The 21,584-nt window shown below is 45.6% G+C and overlaps 1 protein-coding gene across 11 annotated transcripts in view; it reads left to right on the forward strand.

Annotated features, from left to right (window-relative positions):
- Positions 1 to 1,777: 1,777 nt before the first annotated feature.
- The window catches only part of ENAH (ENAH actin regulator), a 185,171-nt gene continuing 165,364 nt past the window's right edge, over positions 1,778 to 21,584 (forward strand). For 9 of the 11 annotated variants that reach the window (XR_010793986.1, XR_010793984.1, XR_010793994.1 and 6 more), the window contains exon 1: positions 2,234 to 2,576. Coding sequence is in view for 5 of the 11 variants with exons in the window: in XM_066618697.1 (XP_066474794.1) it covers positions 2,572 to 2,576 (5 nt within the window). In the remaining 6 variants the exon portion in view is untranslated. Of the gene's footprint in view, positions 1,851 to 2,233; positions 2,577 to 16,658; positions 16,675 to 21,584 lie in introns of those variants that run through there. The other 2 variants (XR_010793987.1, XR_010793988.1) reach the window with 2 other exon arrangements.

A 21,584-nucleotide genomic window follows, 5' to 3' on the forward strand; every position in this document is an offset into this window, starting at 1 on the left:
GTAAGCCCCATTGATTCTAATGGGACTTACTTCTGAGTAGACATGCATAGGATTGGGCTGTAAGGTGACTAACCATTTATTTAAGAAAACCTAACAAATATTGAAAATATGATAAAAACAAATACCAATGAAACAAAAAAGCACAGATGAAAACTTATCTAGCAGTACTAAAATCATGAACATAACATAAGAACATATGAAGAGCCCCACTGGATCAGAATGCTATCACTAAATGCTAGAGGAAAGAATCCTCAGTGAAATCCACAAGTTCCATGAGTACCAGTAAATTCAGCCAAATTAGACCCCTCCCCCTAAGTACTGGTCAATGTTCACTTGCAAGAAAGGCTCCACTGAATTCAGAGCAGCTTCTGTAAGTGTGTATAGGAATGAGCTTAGATTAATTTTCACTGAAATAAATGAGAGATTCTTCCAGACAAATGTGTTTAGTACTGGTATAAGCAGAATATTATTTTAAGGCTCATTAAATTGCTGTGATTTCTTCCATGTTCTGCCCTCAAAGATCAATGACACAGAAGTGAAACTCAGAAGACTCGAATTGAAATTTGCTATCATAACCATGACAGGGTATGATGTGTACAGGAGGAAATTCTGTACACTGAATTTCAAGGGAAATTGCTTCAAGTGTGTTCAGAAACTAAGCTAATGCTGCTGACTTGAGAGACCAATCCTATTCATGACAACTCAGAAGCAAGTCCCATTGTAATCAGTTAGCCTTACTTCCAGGAAAGTGTGTATAGCAGTGTTTCTCAAACTGTGGGTTGGGACCCACTAGGTGAGTCATGAGCCAATTTTAGGTGGGTCTCCATTCATTTACACTTTTTATTTTTAATATATTAGACTTGATGCTACCATGGGATGTGACTGCATTTGGGAAAATGTTACAGGTCTGTACTTTAACAAGCTACTATGTATTGTCTTTTAACAATGATAGTAAATGGGGCTTACTCCTGGGTAAGTGTGGGTAGGATTGCAGCCTAGGATTTTTAAAAACATTCCTGCTTGATGTCACTTCTGGTCATGACATCACTTCCGGTGGGTCCTGACAGATTCTCATTCTAAAAAGTGGGTCCTGGTGCTAAATGTGTGAGAACCACTGGTGCACAGGATTGCAGCCTCAGAACCCCATAAGAACAGCCCCACTGGATCAGGCCATAGGCCCATCTAGTCCAGCTTCCTGTATCTCACAGCAGCCCACCAAATGCCCCAGGGAACACACCAGATAACAGGTGTTATCAGAGACCTGCATCCTGGTGCCCTCCCTTGCATCTAGCATTCTGACATAGCCCATTTCTAAAATCAGGAGGTTGCACATACACATCATGGCTTGTAACCCGTAATGGATTTTGTTCTCTGTTTTGTTGGATTTTGTTCTCTCAGTAAAGTGAATACAGGCTCTCTTCCATGGAGATGTGGCGACCAGAACTGGACTCCATGCTATGCATGTCTACTCAGAAGTAAGCCCCATTGTGATCAGTTAGGCTTACTCCCAAGAAAGTGCGTATAGAATCGCAGCCTCAGCACCCCATGTTATGCATGTCTCCTCAGAAGTAGGTCCCATTCTAGTCAGTGGGTCTCACTCCCAGGGAAGTGTGGAGAAGGCTGCAGCCTTGACAACAGCCCCAGGCAAGCAGAGAAGACAAGCGGCCCGCTCAGCCATTCGAGGCGGGTCTGCAGTGGAACGAGCGGAGGGGAGCCGGAGCACTCCCCGCCTGCCCAGCAGTTTCTGCAGCGCACGTGTCCCCGGTGACCCGCACAGCGCAGCAGAACGCGGCTGTTGTCAGCAAACGGGTGCGCGGAGGGTCAGCGCTGCTATGCGTGTCTCCTCAGAAGTAAGTCCCACTGCAGCCAGCGGGGCTTGCTCCCGGGAAAGCGCGCGCAGGAGCGGAGCCTCGACATCGACTCTGAGGAAAGGGATTCCGAGGGGGGTTCGCTGCGCCCGCGGGAAGCTCATCCGAAGGGCTGCGGGGCATACAAAGGGAGCCGGGAGGAGCGGTCGCGCGCGCGGCCAGGAGGTCCCGGCAGGGGTCGCCGCTGAGCCCTCCCCGTGGCGGCTTCCACCGCAGTTGGCGGAGGACCCCCTCCCCTCCCCCGCGCTACAACCCGCATGGAATGCAAAGGGAATGCAGACCAGGCGGTGGGCGCGGCTTGCTCCGCCCCGCCCTCGGCGTCCCCCTGCGTGCCTGCCGCGCCGCGCCCCCTCCCTCAGCGAGCCGGCGTCTCGAGCGAGCGGCTCGCGCTCCGCTCTCCGTGTTCCCGACCCCCCTTGTCGTCCTCCTCGCGGCGCCTCGAGTGGCGGTTGGCTCCTCCCCCCGGGCTAGCCCCTCTCCCCCCGGTTTCCCGCTGCGGTCGGGCTGGGCCGGGCAGCCGAGGGGCGAGTCAGTCAGTCGGAGGGTTGCCAAGGCAGGGACTGGCTGGCGCCCTGAAGGGACAAACGCCCCCTCTGGAGTCCTCCCCGCTCGCCGCCTCCTGAGAAACCCGACCGGCTTCTGAGGAGAGAAGAGCGCGCGGGGGGGAGGAGAGAATCGCCCCCCCCGGCCGTTGGGCAGCAAGATGAGGTGAGGAAGACCCGGCCCGAGGGGCTTTCACGGCTCCGCGTTGGAGGAGGGGGACGTGAGCGGGGCGCGCGCTGGGGGGCCTTGCCCGAGGTATGGGGCGGCTGGCGTCGGAAGGTGGGCGCGGAGGGAGGGGCTGGGTGTACAAAGGAGCCCTCAGGACAAGGGGAAGCCCCGAGGGGGTCCCTCCCGGGGAAAGTCTCTGCAGGCGGTTGCTGGAAGTGTCTGCTGATTTGGAGGGAAGAGCTGCGGCGAAAGGCGGGGGGCTTCTTCCACCTCCCCCCACGCGCCTGTTCTTTCTCCCCCCCCTTCTTGCGTTGAGTCCTCCGTGTCTTCTGGGGCATTCTCCTTCCACCCATCTTCAGTCGAAGTGGGGAAGTCCGTATCACCCCCCCCCCCCACACACACACAGGGGAGAGGAAAAGGGATTGCGCTGGTGGTGTGTCCGTGGGGATCGTAGCGTCTGATCTGGTGTGCAGTGCTTTTGTTGCAGGCGAGGTGTCGGTAAGGGGTTTTGGAGTCGGGTGTCCAGAAGGGGAGGGAGCTGGAATCACTTTGTTCCAAGGGGGCGTAAGTCACCGTAGTGTGGGGAGGAGAGAAGGTCATGGCCAGTCCACCTCTTGGGGCCAGTGGGCCCCCAAACCAGGCAGCACTTGGATGTGTGTGTGTGTGCAACCCCTTGGTGTTCAGTGCCGGTGTTTCGTCTGCCACCACTGCTGCCCTCTGAATGAGCTGGCAAGCCCCATTCCTTTGCCTTGAAAACAATAGCAGGGTGAGGGGACTGGCAAAAAGGAAGTGAGGTGGAGGACCTCCTCTCACTTCCCTTTTGCTGGTCTTCTTGCCATGGAAAGCTGGCTGGCCCCCTCCTCATTTCCTTTTTGCTGGTCTGTTTACCCTGTCACTCTTCAGATTGCCACAGGCTGACCAGGGCTGGCCTGCTTGTTGAGGGGAAATAGGTTGTAGAAGGTGGAAGTACTACTGCCAAAGGTTGGGGGGATGTCTCTGAAACAGATTGAGGAGGTAATGGTGCTTTATCATGAAGCATTGCCGCCAAGAGGGACTCTGGGTTAGAGAAAGGAGGCAGTAGTGGCAGATAAAACTTTACTGGGAAAATAGGATGGGGGGGCCTTTGGGCCAAAGCATGCTTTGCACATCTCGTGCTCCGCTCTCCGTGTTCCCAGAGTATTTTAAGAACATAAAAACAGCCCCACTGGATCAGGCCATAGGCCCATCTAGTCCAGCTTCCTGTAACTCACAGCGGCCCAACAAATGCCCCAGGGAGCACACCAGATAACAGGAGACCTGCATCCTGGTGCCCTCCCTTGCATCTGGCATTCTGACATAGCCCATTTCTAAAATCAGGAGGTTCCAAATACATATCATGGCTTGTAACCCATAATGGATTTTTCCTCCAGAAACTTGGTCCAAACCCCTTTTAAAGGCATCCAGGCCAGATGTCGTCACCACATCCTGTGGCAAGGAGTTCCACAGACTGACCACACGCTGAGTAAAGAAATATTTTCTTTTGTCTGAACTAACCCTCCCAACACTCAATTTTAGTGGATGTCCCTTGGTTCTGCTGTAATGTGAGAGTGTAAAGAGCATCTCTCTATCCACTTTATCCTTCCCATGCATAATTTTGTATGTCTCAATCATGTCCCCTCTCAGGCGTCTCTTTTCTAGACTGAAGAGGTCAAAATGCCGTAGCCTTTCCTCATAAGGAAGGTGCCCCAGCCCAGTAATCATCTTAGTTGCTCTCTTTTGCACCTTTTCCATTTTCACTATGTCCTTTTTGAGATGTGGTGACCAGAACTGGACACAATACTCCAGATGTGGCCTTACCATAGGTTTGTACAACGGCATTATAATATTAGTTGTTTTGTTCTCAATACCTTTTCTAATGATCCCAAGCATAGAACTGGCCTTCTTTACTGCCGCCGCACATTTGGTCGACACTTTCATCGACCTGTCCACCACCACCCCAAGATCTCTCTCCTGATCTGTCACAGACAGCTCAGAACCCATTAGCCTATATGTGAAGTTTGACTTTTTGCCGCAGTGTGCATGACTTTACACGTACTTACATTGAAACGCATCTGCCATTTTGTTGCCCATTCTGCCAGTCTGGAGAGATCCTTCTGGAGCTCCTCACAATCACGTCTGGTCTTCACCACTCAGAAAAGTTTGGTGTTGTCTGAAAACTTTGCCACCTCACTGCTCTCCCCTGTCTCCAGGTCATTTATGAAGAGGTTGAAGAGCACCAGTCCCAGGACAGATCCTTGGGGCACACCGCTTTTTACCTCTCTCCATTGGGAAAATTGCCCATTGACACTCTCTGTTTCCTGGTTTTCAGGAAACCAGGTCTCAATCCAGGAGAGGACCTGCCCTCTAACTCCCTGACTGTGGAGTTTTTTTCAGTAGCCTCTGTTGAGGGACCGTGTGGAACGCCTTCTGAAAGTCCAGATATATAATGTCCATGGGCTCTCCCACATCCACATGCCTGTTGACCTTTTCAAAGAATTCTAAAAGATTTGTGAAGCAAGACTTACCCTTACAGAAGCCATGCTGATTCTCCCTCAGCAAGGCCTGTTAGTCTATGTGTTTTGAGATTCTATCTTTGATGAGGCGTTCCACCACTTTACCCAGTATAGATGTTAGGTTGACCAGCCTATAGTTTCCCGAGTCCCCCTTCTTTCCCTTTTTAAAGATTGGTATGACATTTGCTATTCTCCAATCCCCTGGTACTGTGGCTGTTTTGAGGGACAAGTTGCATATTTTAGTCAAGAGATCAGCAACTTCATTCTTTAATTGCTTAATAACTCTTGGGTGGATGCCATCCGGGCCCGGAGACTTATTGAACTTTAATTTATCAATTAGTTCTGGAACAACTTAGGGGCCGTTCGGGCAGCAGTATCTGCCCGAGGTCTTCTGCCGTGAAGACAGATGCAAAGAACTCATTTAATTTCTCTGCCATCTCTAAGTCTCCTTTTATCTCCCCTTTCCCTCCCTCGCCATCCGTAGGGCCAACCGCTTCTCTGGAGGGTTTCCTGCTTCTAACATATTTGAAGAAGCTTTTATTATTCCCCTTAATGTTGCTGGCCATGCGTTCTTCATAGTCTCGCTTGGCCTCCCGTATCACCTTCTTACATTTCTTTTGCCACAGTTTATGTTCCTTTTTATTCTCTTCATTAGGGCAAGACTTCCATTTACGGAAGGAAGCTTCCTTGCCCTTTATGGCCTCTCTAACTTGGCTGGTTAGCCCTGCGGTCACCCTCCTGGACTTAGTGGAGCCCTTCTTCCTTTGCGTTATAGACTTCCGCTGGGCCTCTTTTACTGTTGTTTTAAGCAGCCTCCATGCACTCTGGAGAGATTGGACTCTTTTTACCTTCCCTTTCAACCTCCTTCTAACCAGCCTCCGCATTTGAGGGAAGTTGGCTCGTTGGAAGTCAAGCGTTTTTGTGAAAGATTTGACTGGTTTTCTTCCCCCAACGTGCATGTCAAATCGGGTCGCAGCATGATCACTGTTCCCCAACGGCTTCGTAACATTGACATCTCTAACCAGGTCCTGAGTACCGCACAATATTAAATCCAGAGTCACGTGGGCTCCATGACTAGCTGCTCTAAGGCACAGTCATTTAACATGTCAAGGAATCCGGTCTCCTTTTTGTGACCAGAACACAAATTGACCCAGTCTATATGAGGATAATTGAAGTCCCCCATGATTACAACCCTGTCCTTCCTTGTCACCTCCCTGATCTGTTTCCTCATTTCAAGGTCCCCTTCCGGTTTCTGATCTGGAGGACGATAGTACGCCCCCAGTATTACATCGCTCCTGAGGTCTGGTAATTTAACCCTCAGAGATTCTGTGGTGGAGTCGGACCTGCCTCCAATCTCTACTTTGCTGGATTCTATCCCTTCCTTAACGTAAACGTTCACCCCATCTCCAACACACCCCTCCCTGTCCCTCTTGTAGCGTTTATAGCCCTGGATTGTGGTATCCCACTGATTTTCCGCATTCCACCAGGTTTCCGTTATGCCCAGTATGTCAATGTTCTCCCTTATCACCAGACATTCCAGTTCTCCCATCTTTGCTCGGAGACTTTGGGTATTTGTATAAAAGCATTTGTACATGGAATGCCCCAGGATGGGCTGCTTATTAGCTCCTTTGTTTCTGTATCCGCTCACTGTGCCAAACCGTCTGTCACATCCCATCATGCTACCATTCCCAATTTTTTCTCCTATTCTGCCTTTACCTTGTTGTTCTCTAACCTCCCCATCTTCGTCCCATAGGGATGAGGAGTTCCGAACTGGATGCCCCTCGGCTCCTGTCGGCCTTCCCCCAGGGATCAGTTTAAGAGCTGCTCTGCCACCTTTTTAATGTTATGCGCCAGCAGTCTGGTTCCATTCTGGTTCAAGTGAAGCCCGTCCCTCTTGTACAGGCCCCGCTTGTCCCAAAACGTTCCCCAGTGCCTAACGAATCCAAACCCCTCCTCCCTACGCCACTGTCTCATCCATGCATTGAGAACCCTGATCTCCGCCTGCCTAGCTGGCTCTACGTGTAGAACAGGTAGCACTTCAGAGAACGCTACCTTTGAGGTCCTGGCTTTCAGCCTCCTACCTAATAGCCTAAATTTGGCCTCCAGGACCTCCCGGCTACACTTGCCCATGTCATTGGTGCCGACATGCACCACAACTGCTACCTCCTCCCCAGCACTGTCTACTAGCCTGTCTAGACGAGAAGTGATGTCCGCAACCATGCGGTGCTCACATCTGTCGCAAACCCCCCTCTCTGTTTCTAATAATCGATTCCCCCACTACAAGAAGCCCCTGACCACCTTCCCACCGAGGTGTATCCTGAGTGCATTCGGATAAGGGCCTGTCCCCTGGAGAAGGGGTCCCCTTTAGGGATTGTTTCCTTCTGCTCCAGGATGACATCCTCCTGCCCCAAGACTTTCCACCCGGGCAGCTGAGGAGCTGCATGCCTTAGATTGGGACGAAGCCTGATCATCTCCGGAAGTCTCCCCACTGTCCTTCTCTGCCTGCCTCTGCTTCTCCAGGTCGGCCACCAAGGCTTCAAGGGAGCAGATGCGTTCCCTGGGTCCCTGGAGCTCCTTGCACCAAGGACGCACCCATGACTTATGCCCCAGAGGCATATAGTCATATATGTTGCACTCGATGCAAAACACTGGATAGCCCCCACTGGATGGCCCCCACTGGATAGCCTCCTCATTTTAAGTTTGAGGGGAACTGTGGGGTGGCACCTTAGGCTTAGTCCTAGGCAACTAAAGGGCTTGGATCTGACCTGAGGAAGGGGGTTGGGAGGACTAGGCTATTTTGGGAGTCCTCCGTTTGTGTTTGAAAACAAGACATGGAATCACCTAGGTGTTTGTCACAGTTTCAGAATTCAAGCCAGAGAAGTGAAAAACCCTTTCTCTCTTTCTTCCCATCAAATCAGCTTGTGTTGCATTGTAGCCACCCCTGCTGGGTTTTTGTTTATGTAATTGATAAATAAGAAATCTTACACATAACAGCATAAAATGTTTATGTTTTTTAAAGGGGTTTCTTGTTTTGATGTCAGTATTGAAGAAGATATCCTCTCTCCTCCTCTGTGGCTAAACATTGAAGAAGGATACCTTTCATTTCAAAGCATTTTCTTTGTTATTTCTAAATTTTGTAGTCTGTCTCCGACTCTCTGCTTTGATGCAACATTTGGAAATGGGATTTAGTAGACTGAAAGCTGTTCATCAGACTTTAGGGAAGCCTATCCTTTGAGATTAAACTACAGGGTTGGGATCTATGGTATATACATTTCCCCTTCTCTTCCAAATATGTTGTGTGTGTTTTTCCTGTTTGTTAAAGATTAACAGTCGCCAAGCTCTTTAGAATATAATATAGAAGATTCACATTATATGGCCCACAAAAGAGTGACAAAATGTCAAGTGACTTGACTTCACCAAGAATTCAAATACTGTACTTTCTTTACTGAACTCCTTTCCACAGGAATATATTTTCAGTAGTAGGCTTTAGTATACAGCCTTAAAACTTCATCAGCTAAGTGTTCAAGAGCCATGAATGCTCTTGTGGTGCTTGCTTATAAATCTGGTTTTGTTTATAGAGTCATTCACTACGTGCACACTCATTCTCCCTGGTTTATTCCTCAAGTCTCCTGTCAATATTTTTTCCTTTAATGGAACCAGTTATGTGCCAGTATTGAGTGGGAGAATGGGAGAGTAGAGCCTATCCCATATCTTAACCTGAAAAGATTTGACAACCTTGAGATATGGATTGCATCCTAAGAGAAATCCTAAATCACATTAAAATTAATCATTAAAATTGAAATTAGTCATTACTAACTTTCTTAGGATGCCACATTTGCATCTTCTAAATAAATTGGAAATTAGTGTCCTGTTAGTTTCTCTGAAATTCTGTACATTTTAACCAAACTTTGCCATCATCTCATTCTTTGTCAAAACGTACTCAAAAGTGCATTTAAAATCTTATACTTAAGTTCAAGTACTGTGTGTTTGGTTGTGCATATTTCTTTGTGTTTAAAAGAGCCTACTGTTAATAGTGTAGTCTAGTGGTTCTCACACATTTAGCACTGGGACCCACTTTTTAGAATAAGAATCTGTCAGGTCCCACCGGAAGTGATGTCATGATGGTAAGTGACATGATCAAGCAGGAAATTTTTAACAATCCTAGGCTGCAATCCTACCCACTCTTACCCAAGAGTAAGTCCCATTTACTATCATTGTTAAAAGAATATACACAGCAGCTTTTTAAAAGTACAGACCTGTAACATTTTCCCAAATGCAGTCACATACCATGGTAGCATTGTCTAATATATTAAAAATAAAATTAATAAAATCTTTTCAATTTTATTGAAATGAATGGGGACCCACCTGAAATTAGTTTGTGACCCACTTAGTAGGTCCTGACCCACAGTTTGAGAAACATTGGTATAGTCTATTTAATTATTATTATTATTTATTGTTTTATTAATTTATACCCCGCCTTTTTGCCCAGTGGGCACACAAGGCAGCTTACACAGACTTTAAAAATACAACATTAAAAACAATCATTAAAAACAATTTACAATAATTAAAAAACCTAAGAACAAACAAACCCCATGGATTTTCATATAAAAAGCAAGAAGCAGAACGCCAGCCAGCCTGTCAACAATTAAAAGCTTTTTGAAATAAAAAGGTCTTCAGTCCACGCCGAAACGTTAGCAACGAGGGAGCAGTTCTCAGTTCTAAGGGGAGGGTATTCCACAGTTCGGGGGCCACCACTGAGAAGGCCCTCTTCCTGGCCGCCGCCCCTCTCACATCTCTTAGTGGCGGCACAGTCAAAAGGGCCCCCCCCCCCAGATTATCTAAGAGCACGGGCCGGATTGTAGGGAAGGAGGCGGTCCCTCAAATACCCCGGACCCGAGCCGTAAAGGGCTTTAAACGTCAAAACTAGCACCTTGAATTGGGCCCGGAACAGAACCAGCAGCCAGTGTAGCTGCTGGAGCAACGGCTCGACAGAGTCAAACCGACGTGCCCCAGCAACCACATGAGCAGCCGCATTCTGTACTAGTTGTAATTTCCGGACCGTCTTCAAAGGCAGCCCCACGTAGAGCACATTGCAATAATCTAATCTAGATGTCACTAGGGCGTGGGTTACTGTGGCGAATCAGTCGAAGCTGAGCAAAGGCTTCCCTGGCCACCGCCGCCACCTGGGACTCCAGGAGCAGCTGTGGATCCAGGAGAACCCCCAAGCTGCGGACCTGCTCCTTCAGAGGGAGTGCAACCCCATTCAGAGCAGGACGATAGTTTTATCTGTTTAATAGTCTATTTAATATATTTGTTTAATGAGCTGTATGAACACGTGGCAAAAATGTATGAACATGTGTCTAATGCTAATGTTGATAGGCTGCCATGTTTTTAACGTACAGCTTACTGTAGGGAGTGGCAACAGCAGGATCCGGTATCTTGTCTTGTGTGCCACTGAGATGCCAGAAGCTGGACTAGATGGGCCTTTGACCTGATCCAGCAAGACTCTTATGTTCATTGAGCCAGTCTCTGGCAAATTAACTCTAAAATTGCTATCTTATGGTGTTCATTTAAGCAGTTGCTTTAACATTTTTTTTTCTGGAGTTCATTGTAGATGCTGATAGAGATTTGCAACAATATATGCCATTATTGCTGCCTGTCTGGAGCAGATATTGCTTGAGATGTAACTTAAATGTTTCATGACATATCACAGATAGTATGAACATCTGTTTAAACCCTAATTAGTTATTGGTCTTCGTATGAATGTCTTCACTTAAAGTTGTCAAATATTCTTGGAAACTGCAACTTACAAGTGAAACGGCTTATAATGAAACCAATTTTACCGTAGACTGATTGATATATGTAAACAAGAGTTACATTCCTACTGCATTTTTCTGGTCACAAAGGCACCACCAAACTTCTAAATACGGATCCCAAACACTTTTAAATATTGAAATAAATGTGAGCTTCCAGGCCAGAGAAAGCTCATTCAGGCATGGGGAGAACATCCATACTCCACACAAGACAGTGACCCCAGCCAGGAATTGGTTTTTTCCCCTCATCAATTTTATAATGAAATAACTTTGAATAAAGCGACTTTAAATGATGACTTGTGTATGCATCTATTAAACTGTATCATGCAGCATAGGTGGCCTGTTTTTCCTGAAAGTAATGGAATTCTCACTTCTGTGCTCTGTTCAGTACAAATGCAGCTATTTCCAGTTCTCTGTTAAGATTGTGAGGGGTCAGTCTCACCCCAAGAAAAAGGGGTCAGAAGGATGTCTTTTTCAGTCTCCTCTCCTTGGTCTTCAATGGAAGGATTATGGAGATGACAGGCAAGTGGGAGAAAAGAGCATATAACCTCTTCCTTTCTTCTGGTCCTGAACAAGTGAAAAGAAGCCAAGTAGATGCTATGTACTTCCCAGGTTCCTCCTGCTAGGTTTGCTGTGCAATGGACTAGGGAGTGTGGTAATCTTTTCTTGATGAATGCTAAATGAAGTAATCTTGGGAAGGCCTTGCCTTCTTGTGTGGTAAACCATGAATCTAACACTTGAGTAGGGTTTACCAGAGGCATGAATATTTACAAACAATTAGGTGTGTTAGGTATGCAATCCATATGTTACTGGTGTGTTCTGTTGGAGCAATTATTGTTATTGCTTCATAATGACTAGATCTATCATTGATGGTATTCAGTCTTGATAATTTGGCTCTTGAATAGGAACAGGTGCTGCAAAGATGTGCGATACGTTTGTCATAAGTTTGTCAGATCTGAAGTGGGATAAGTTTATGTCAAATTTGAAGTAGGTGTAGACCAGTTTGTATGAATGACTGCTTTCTTACCTTTACAGTGCAATCCTGTCTTGTGCTAGAACAGGCAGGCCAGGAAGCCTGCACTATATCCAGTGCAAGACTGGAGCCAGAATTGGCTCAACTGAAGGCAAGGGGAAACTCTTCCCCTTACCCCCGGGTAAGCCACCACAGCGCTAATGGGTCTCCTTGGACCTGCGCCACCTCAGGATGTGGCACAAGTCAGAGGAGAACAGAGTGGCTTGGAGCAGCTCCGCGCTACTCGGGGAATGGGGTTGGGATCCAGCATAACTGCTGGGTTCTATCCCTGCTGCCTGCTCCCCACCTGCCCCTGGAACGCCCTGTGCTTGCCCTCTTGCTGCCCCAGAACGTGTCCCTCCCGTTTCTACCTGCATCTTCCCCACCTTCTCCAGATCCCTGCATCAGCCGAACTCAGCCGCAACCTTCCTTGTGCAAGCTGCCACGGAGGCTGCATCCAGCCTCTGTGCTCCAGCACACCTCTGTGCTGGCGCAGCCTGGTCCCAAGGAGGTGCAAACGTGCTTTACAGTATGTTTGTAACCCTCCTGAGCTGGTGCAAGGGATTTGCGCAGACCTAACACTAGGTTAGGATTGCCCCCGTAGTGAACAAATGGTGTGTAGAGGAGGGTTATTGCTAACTTCTCTGTAAGCTAAAATATTAGGAATAATTTAATTGAAGCAACACTGAGAAAATATAAGATCTTTACAGCAGCGCTTCATAAGGATATCTAGTTGCTGTATGTGAGAGAAATTGTGGTGTGGGTGTGCATGTGTGTGCGTGCATGCTTCTATTGTTCACTAAGTGGATTGCTTGAATATAGTAGGCCATCCAGAAATAGTTATACGTGGTGACCAGGGATTGTCATACCATTACCAGATTGAAGCACAGTGAACCTTCTCACATTTGAGCTGTGATTGTTTATGAAACTAATAAGACGTTTTACTCTTCTTCATTCTCTTGGTACTATATCCTGCTTCTTCTGTGAAATGAAGAGTTTTGGGGTGAAGTTTCTTTGCAATACTGTGGAAGTTTCATAGAATGGTAACTTAAAGTCTTTCCATGTTTCTTTTGGAAATAACAGACATCACTTGCACTATCACTTGCATAAGGTTTCTGAGATACGTTTTGAAGTATTCAGTACCTTATGTTAGTTTCAAGTGAAAATCTACACTTTACTACCTTGTGAATATGAACTCATTTATTGTGTCAATAGTGGAACATATCAAATTAAATCAAATCTTAGTGATGATTTGAATTTATTTTGTATATAAAAACATTAACAAATTTACCCCAGCAATAAGGGACACTTAATTTGTCAGTTTATGGGACAACTATACAGGTCACACCAATAGTGAGTGCCAGTAAACAAAGTACATGGCTGTATTGGCTTGCTTTGTTGCAATTTTTCTTTTTTTGCTTTATTAAATCAAAACTGCATTAAAGTTAGGTGGAAACATATAGATACAGGTTCTACATGACAATTTTAAAAAATTCTACAGAACTTCTGGGATTTTTGTTGTCCCAAACATTAGATTGTTCAGAACAAAGTTAAAAGATTCACTTTAAAAAAATCACAAAAAGCCCATTTTTGCTAATGTGCTCAACACAGCCACAAAACGATACCCCAAGTTTCTATTCAGGAGATATAGACTGTATTTAATGTAACTCAAAAAAGCCAAGTTTTTATACACAAAATAAATTTAAATCATCACTAAGATTTGATTTAATTTGATATGTTTCACTATTGGCACTATAAATGAGTTCATATTCACAAGGAAGTAAAGTGTGGATTTTTCACTCGCGGTTTTATCTCAGTGTGATGAGAAGGGCCTTTAATTTAAAGCAGAGGTGCCCAAACCCCAGCCCTGGGTCCACTGGCCTTCGAGGACTCCTAATCCGGCCCTCTGAGAGCCCCCAGTCTCCAATGAGCACTGGCCCTCTGGAGATGGACACAACTGATCTCAGCATGACGGCCAACTGTTCGACCTCTTGTGTAAGCTGTGGGACAAGGGTTCCCTCCACTGCTTGCGGTTTCACATCTGTGATGCAGCAGTGGCAGCAAAGGCCGACCTTGTTTTGTGCAAGGTCTTTTATAGGCCGTGAGCTGTTGCAAGACCATCATTCATTCATATAAGTTCCATCTCTAATGTACTCATTTATGTAAATTTATTCAAATTTGAAATGTAAATTAACTTTTCTTCCCCCTCGGTCCCAACACAGTGTCAGAGAGATGGTTTGGCCCTCATGCTAAAAATTTTGGACACCCCTGATTTAAAGAAAAAAGTCATTTAACATTAGCCTCATTAGTTTAGACTCTCTGTCAATTATTCTCTCTCCAGGCACTTAGAACAGCTTCACTCCGAAGCAAGTGTTTCCTCCCTCCCCCCCCCCCCCCGGCACATAAAGTAATGCAAGTGATTATCACCTCCTCTGCATTCTTTCTCTGTGCTGTGCTCCTGGTGAAGGGAGGGGTCCGCTGCCTTGGAATGAAGTCTTTCTAAGTGTTTGGAGAGAGAATGATTGATTGCCTGAGAATGATTGATTGCCTGTTGTGCATTACAAAGGTTAGCAAAGCTGTTTTTAAATAGTTGAACAAAGGGACATTGTTTTTTAAATGGATTTCCTTTTTTTAATAAAAATGTTTATTTATTTATTACAGATACAGGGCTGGAAAATGGGCTAGACTTAGGGATGGGTCTGCACAGGTTACACATCAGGATATTGGTCTTGGATTACAACATGCCTTCTTAAAAAAACGACTAGAAAGAGAGAAATTATTGATGCAAATTGTACCATATTTGTCATTATAATATTTACTAATTGGTCTAAACAGTCAATATTATTTATCTAAAATTATCTATCCAGTCATAAAAAGGTTTCCAATATATATTTATTTTACCTAGATCTCTCTCTTTCATTCTTTCTGTCAAGACATCCATTTTTGCTATTTCATAAATTTTATCTATTAATTTTTCTCTAATTGGAACATCTATATAAATGGATTTCCTTTAATGTGATTTTTGGTATCCACATGGGTGCTGGGAATGGGGACCCTCGTGGATACCTAGACTCCATGTGTAGTTTCTGTTATTTCAAATTTATCTGTTGCAAATGTAAATAAATGGCCCAATAGTTGGATTAAAAAAAACTATGGAATAATAAAGTGATTATTTCAACTTGTTGTTAGACATATCCTGAGAAATTTTTAGTGATTGAGCAGCTTTTTTATTGTGCTTGTTTTCAGTCACTGATCCATATCTGGCACTACATGATTGATGACAAAAAACTAGAGCAGTGTTTCTCAAACTGTGGGTCGGGACCCACTAGGTGGGTCACGAGCCAATTTCAGGTTGGTCCCCATTCATTTCAATAATGTATTTTCAATATATTAGACTTGATGCTACCATGGTCTGTGACGGTGTTTGGGGAAGTATTACAGAGCTATACTATTAACAGGCTACTATGTATATGCCTTTAACAATGACAGTCAATGGGACTTACTCCTGAGTAAGTGTGGGTAGGATAGCAGCCTAGGATTGTTAAAAGTTTTCCTGCTTGATGATGCCACTTCTGGTTATGCCATCACTTCCGGTGGGTCCTGACAGATTCTCAATCTAAAAAGTGGGTCACAGTGCTAAATGTGTGAGAACCACTGAACTAGAGCAATTAAACATGCCAGTGACTGCTCAGGGTGGGGTCCAGAAGGATTGTCAACAGTTTTGTGTGTTTTCAAAGCCCTTCGTGCCTGCTACCCCTCTCTCCTCAGAGCATTTTACTGTTGCAGCTGCTGCTTCTGCTCCATTCTCAGCACATCCTCCTGCTGCGCCAAGTCATCTCTTCTTTCAGTCTGCCTGTCTCAAAGCCGGAAGTAAATGCACAGCAGCAACCTCCAGCCCAGCATGGAGAACAAAAGAGGCAGGGAAGAAGGGAATTTACTGTTCCACTCACCTATGTCTTTCCCTGTGATGGGAAATGGCTGTAGTGGCAGTGGAAGCTGCTGCTAGCACCTCAAGATTAGATGCCAACATTTGTAAACTAGGATGTGAAACTATTCAACTCCAGTTTGTTTCTAATTTAGTTTGTGGTTAATAAACCACAGGTAAATAGTTTTGGTCTTGGATGAGTCATGTCATTGTAGATTAACAAACAGTTATTTTAATCTTGGAGCCTCCACACCAGAGGTGAATGAATTGTATGAATGGCTTTTAAGGCTCTAGTTTCTTTTGCCATGTGAGCTTGTTTATCAACTACTCAGGTGCATGTTGATTCATTTACATTTACTCTCCTGCATAAAGTGACATTTACTATCCAGTAAGTGTGTTTAGGATTGCACCGTAAGTGAATGAACTTCAAAATCAAATCCAAGTTTGCAGTTGTTGTTGGCAGGGAAAGTAATTTATCAGTTCAGGTATAATAGAAAGCATGGTTTGCTACACACAAGAACATGGTTGAGTGGAGGAAGAAGACACTGGCTTTGGGCTCATGCATGTGTCAAACAATGGTTTGGTGTGGTGTCTGAAATGTACCTGAGACAAAACTGTGGTAAAGGAAGCTTATTTGTGGTTTAATGTGGTGTCTGAATTTGTAGTTCTCCAGCTCTTCCCAATTGATGTAGATTCGCAAATATGGATTATGCCAACTGTGGATTAGCATGATATCTGAATTGACAAACCATAATTAGATCCAGGCTTCCTCCCTTGAAGGCTGTTGGGTAGTGGAGATTGGAGAACAGAAAAGGTATATAAACATATTAAATTGTGGTGTTAACATTGCTCCAAGCGCAAACCATAGTTTGGGTTCTGAACCAATTAGCAGAAATCATTGTTTGCTCTTATGTCTGAATTGACATAGCACTTGTTTGTAAGGTAATATAACAGATGAATACTATAGACCAGACACTTCTACATACATTAAACAGAAGGAAATGATGCACAAAATAGTATCCAAAAGTGGTTTTGGTATTGGGAAGATGCACTGTTTAGTTGAATCATTACCAGCTTTGCTTTCTAGGAGGTTCTCACCACTTGGTGCGCAATCCATAATATCAAACTGTATACCGCAGTGTTTCTCAAACTGTAGGTCAGGACCCACTAGGTGGGTCATGAGCCAATATCAGGTGGGTCCCCATTCATTTCAGTATTTTATTTTTAATATATTAGACTTGATGCTGCCATGATATGTGACTGCATTTGGGGAAATGTTACAGATCTGTACTTTTAACAAGCTACTTTGTATATTCTTTTAACAATGGTAGTAAATGGGATTTACTCCTGTGTGAGTAGGATTGTAGTTTAGGATTGTTCAAAATTTTCCTACTTGTTGATGTCACTTCCAGTGGGTCCTGGCAGATTCTCATTCTAAAAAGTGGGTCCCGGTGCTAAATGTGTGAGAACCACTGGTATACAGGATTGTGTCTGTTTTTTTAACAGACAAAGCAGTCTTAGGGCCCAATCCTGTCCAACTTTTCAGTGCTGATGCAGCCATGCCAACAGGGTGTGTGCTGCATCCTGCGGTGAGGGTGCAGTCATGGAGGCCTCCTTAGGTTAAGGCAGTGATTTTCAACCTTTTTTGTCTCACAGCACACTGACAAGGTACTAGAACTGTCAAGGCACACCATCAGTCTTTTGACAATTGACAAGGCATACCATGCTGTTGGTGGGGGGGACTCACATCCCCCAATGACCCTACTAATAAATGATCCTCCCCCAAACTCCCACTGCACACTTGCAGACCATTTGTGGCACACCAGTGTGCCATGTCAGAGTGGCTGAAAATGGCTGGGTTAAGGGAACAAATGTTCCCTTACCTTGGGGCTACACTGAGGCTGCATCAGCACTGGAAAGTTGGATAGGATTGGGTCCTTAGTGTCTTTACAACAGAAATCTGCTACCCTCAAAGTTGCCTGCTTTGCAACTTTATATAAGTTATATGAGTTATATAAGCAAATATAACTCATGCAAGCAACATAAGGTCTGTATGACGAGATTAGGGATTGTGTTCCTAATTAGTATAAAGCAGGGTTCAACAACTTTGCTCTGCATCTAGGAACAAGAAGTAGTTTAACTGGCTGCATATGGCTGTTCACTGGTGAGACAAGAGAAATCCCCCTCCTTCAGCCAGCCTCTTCAATGTGAAATGTTCCTGTTCTTGCCACTTCTGCTTGTCTTCTTGTGCAGTGTGGAACTCCTTGCCACAGGATGTGGTGACGGCATCTGGCCTGGACGCCTTTAAAAGGGGATTGGACACGTTTCTGGAGGAAAAATCCATTACGGGGTACAAGCCATGATAAGAACATAAGAACATAAGAACAGCCCCACTGGATCAGGCCATAGGCCCATCTAGTCCAGCTTCCTGTATCTCACAGCGGCCCACCAAATGCCCCAGGGAGCACACCAGATAACAAGACACCTCATCCTGGTGCTCTCCCCTACATCTGGCATTCTGACTTAACCCATTCCTAAAATCAGGAGGTTGCGCATACACATCGTGGCTTGTACCCCATAATGGATTTTTCCTCCAGAAACTTGTCCAATCCCCTTTTAAAGGCGTCTAGGCTAGACGCCAGCACCACATCCTGTGGCAAGGAGTTCCACAGACCGACCACGCGCTGAGTAAAGAAATATTTTCTTTTGTCTGTCCTAACCTGCCCAACACTCAATTTTAGTGGATGTCCCCTGGTTCTGGTATTATGTGAGAGTGTAAAGAGCATCTCCCTATCCACTCTGTCCATCCCCTGCATAATTTTGTATGTCTCAATCATGTCCCCCCTCAAGCGTCTCTTTTCTAGGCTGAAGAGGCCCAAACGCCGTAGCCTTTCCTCGTAAGGAAGGTGCCCCAGCCCCGTAATCATCTTAGTCGCTCTCTTTTGCACCTTTTCCATTTCCACTATGTCTTTTTTGAGATGCGGCGACCAGAACTGGACACAGTACTCCAGGTGTGGCCTTACCATCGATTTGTACAACGGCATTATAATACTAACCGTTTTGTTCTCAATACCCTTCCTAATGATCCCAAGCATAGAATTGGCCTTCTTCACTGCCACCGCACATTGGGTCGACACTTTCATCGACCTGTCCACCACCACCCCAAGATCTCTCTCCTGATCTGTCACAGACAGCTCAGAACCCATCAGCCTATATCTAAAGTTTTGATTTTTTGCCCCAATGTGCATGACTTTACACTTACTGACATTGAAGCGCATCTGCCATTTTGCTGCCCATTCTGCCAGTCTGGAGAGATCCTTCTGGAGCTCCTCACAATCACTTCTGGTCTTTACCACTCGGAAAAGTTTGGTGTCGTCTGCAAACTTAGCCACTTCACTGCTCAACCCTGTCTCCAGGTCATTTATGAAGAGGTTGAAAAGCACCGGTCCCAGGACAGATCCTTGGGGCACACCGCTTTTCACCTCTCTCCATTGTGAAAATTGCCCATTGACACCCACTCTCTGCTTCCTGGCCTCCAACCAGTTCTCAATCCACGAGAGGACCTGTCCTCTAATTCCCTGACTGTGGAGTTTTTTCAGTAGCCTTTGGTGAGGGACCGTGTCAAACGCCTTCTGAAAGTCCAGATATATAATGTCCACGGGTTCTCCCGCATCCACATGCCTGTTGACCTTTTCAAAGAATTCTATAAGGTTCGTGAGGCAAGACTTACCCTTACAGAAGCCATGCTGACTCTCCCTCAGCAAGGCCTGTTCGTCTATGTGTTTTGAGATCCTATCTTTGATGAGGCATTCCACCATCTTACCCGGTATGGATGTTAGGCTGACCGGCCTATAGTTTCCCGGGTCCCCCCTCTTTCCCTTTTTAAAAATAGGCGTGACATTTGCTATCCTCCAATCTTCTGGCACTGTGGCCGTTTTGAGGGACAAGTTGCATACCTTAGTCAAGAGATCTGCAACTTCATTCTTCAATTCCTTAATAACCCTTGGGTGTATGCCATCAGGGCCCGGTGACTTATTGATCTTTAATTTATCAATGAGGTCTGAAACATCTTCTCTTTTAACCTCTATCTGACTTAACTCCTCGGTTAGGAGGGGCCGTTCGGGCAGCGGTATCTGCCCGAGGTCTTCTGCCGTGAAGACAGATGCAAAGAACTCATTTAATTTCTCTGCCATCTCTAAGTCTCCTTTTATCTCCCCTTTCCCTCCCTCACCATCCAGAGGGCCAACCGCTTCTCTGGCGGGTTTCCTGCTTCTAACATATTTGAAGAAGCTTTTATTATTCCCCTTAATGTTGCTGGCCATGCGTTCCTCATAGTCTCGCTTGGCCTCCCCTATCACCTTCTTACATTTCTTTTGCCACAGTTTATGTTCCTTTTTATTCTCTTCATTAGGGCAAGACTTCTATTTACGGAAGGAAGCTTCCTTGCCCTTGCATGTCCTTGCACATGCACATGATGTGCATGTGCAACCTCTTGATTTTAGAAATGGGCTATGTCAGAAGGCCAGATGCAAGGGAGGGCACCAGGATGAGGTCTCTTGTTATCTGGTGTGTTCCCTGGGGCATTTGGTGGGCTGCTGTGAGATACAGGAAGCTGGACTAGATGGGCCTATGGCCTGATCCAGTGGGGCTGTTCTTATGTTCTTATGTTCAGTGGTCCCATGCAAGACTGCAGTGTTTTGTTTGAAAGCACCAACAACTGGAAGTTAAAGAGCATGCAAAATGTAACTCCTCACTACTGGTCCTGGACAGATTAGCAGCAAATCTGAAAAGTATCCTTGGCGCACAACACTTTGCTCAACACAACCTGGCAGACCTGGCTTCTCAGGTGCTCAGTTCCTCTGCCTGTGTCCTTGATAGCTACTGACTACCTGCTGTTGGTCTAAAGCAGTGTTTTCAAAACTGTGGGTCAGGACTCACTAGTGCAGTGGTTCTCAAACTTTTAGGGAGCTTTACTCCCTAAGTAAGTCTTTGCAGGGGAAGGGTGAGGGCAGCGAAACCATCTCCAGGATTGCATTGCTAAGGGGGGGTGAGAGGGCTGCTTTCACTTACTTTCACTTACTGCGGGCTGCTGCAGGCTCCAGGAAGTGTGGGGACCCCTGTGCAGCCCTCTGCAGAACTCTTCAAGGCTTAGAATCTTCAAATAATGTGATCACAAAGCACTTCCGGTTTCTAGCACCCTCTTCTTCCTCCCCTTAGTGATGTGATCCTGGGGATTGCATCACTGCTCTCACCTCTTCCCCCGCCCTGTAAAGGGGCTGGGGGACCTTTACACAAACTGGTGGGTCGTGACCCACCAGTTTGAGAAACATTGCACTAGTGGGTCGCAAACCAATCTCTGGTGGATTACAAAAGGTTTTTGAAATATTTTTTTTAAAAACTTTGCAAGCATCCTTGCCCAGTTTGCAGAAGAGAATCATTAGCTGTAATGCTAACTTGCGGTAAGAGGGTAATCTTCAGCCCCCCCCAATTAAAATGTCACATTTTCTTATTTTCTCTAGAGTGCTACAGATCATGTATGAACTCAGTTTCAGCCTTTTGTCTAGCCTGAAATCCCTAATGTCTTGCACTCTCTTAGGGAAAGTCTGGCAAATGTCCACACACACTATACATAAGTTCTCTAAAAGCCTCAGAAGCACAGGACCCCCCCCCCTTATTAGATAATAATTTATGTATTTAGTATTAATGAATAAAGTATTTCTTTCT

This window comes from Tiliqua scincoides, chromosome 1, assembly GCF_035046505.1.
Source record: "Tiliqua scincoides isolate rTilSci1 chromosome 1, rTilSci1.hap2, whole genome shotgun sequence".
Classification (NCBI taxonomy): Eukaryota; Metazoa; Chordata; class Lepidosauria; order Squamata; family Scincidae; genus Tiliqua; species Tiliqua scincoides.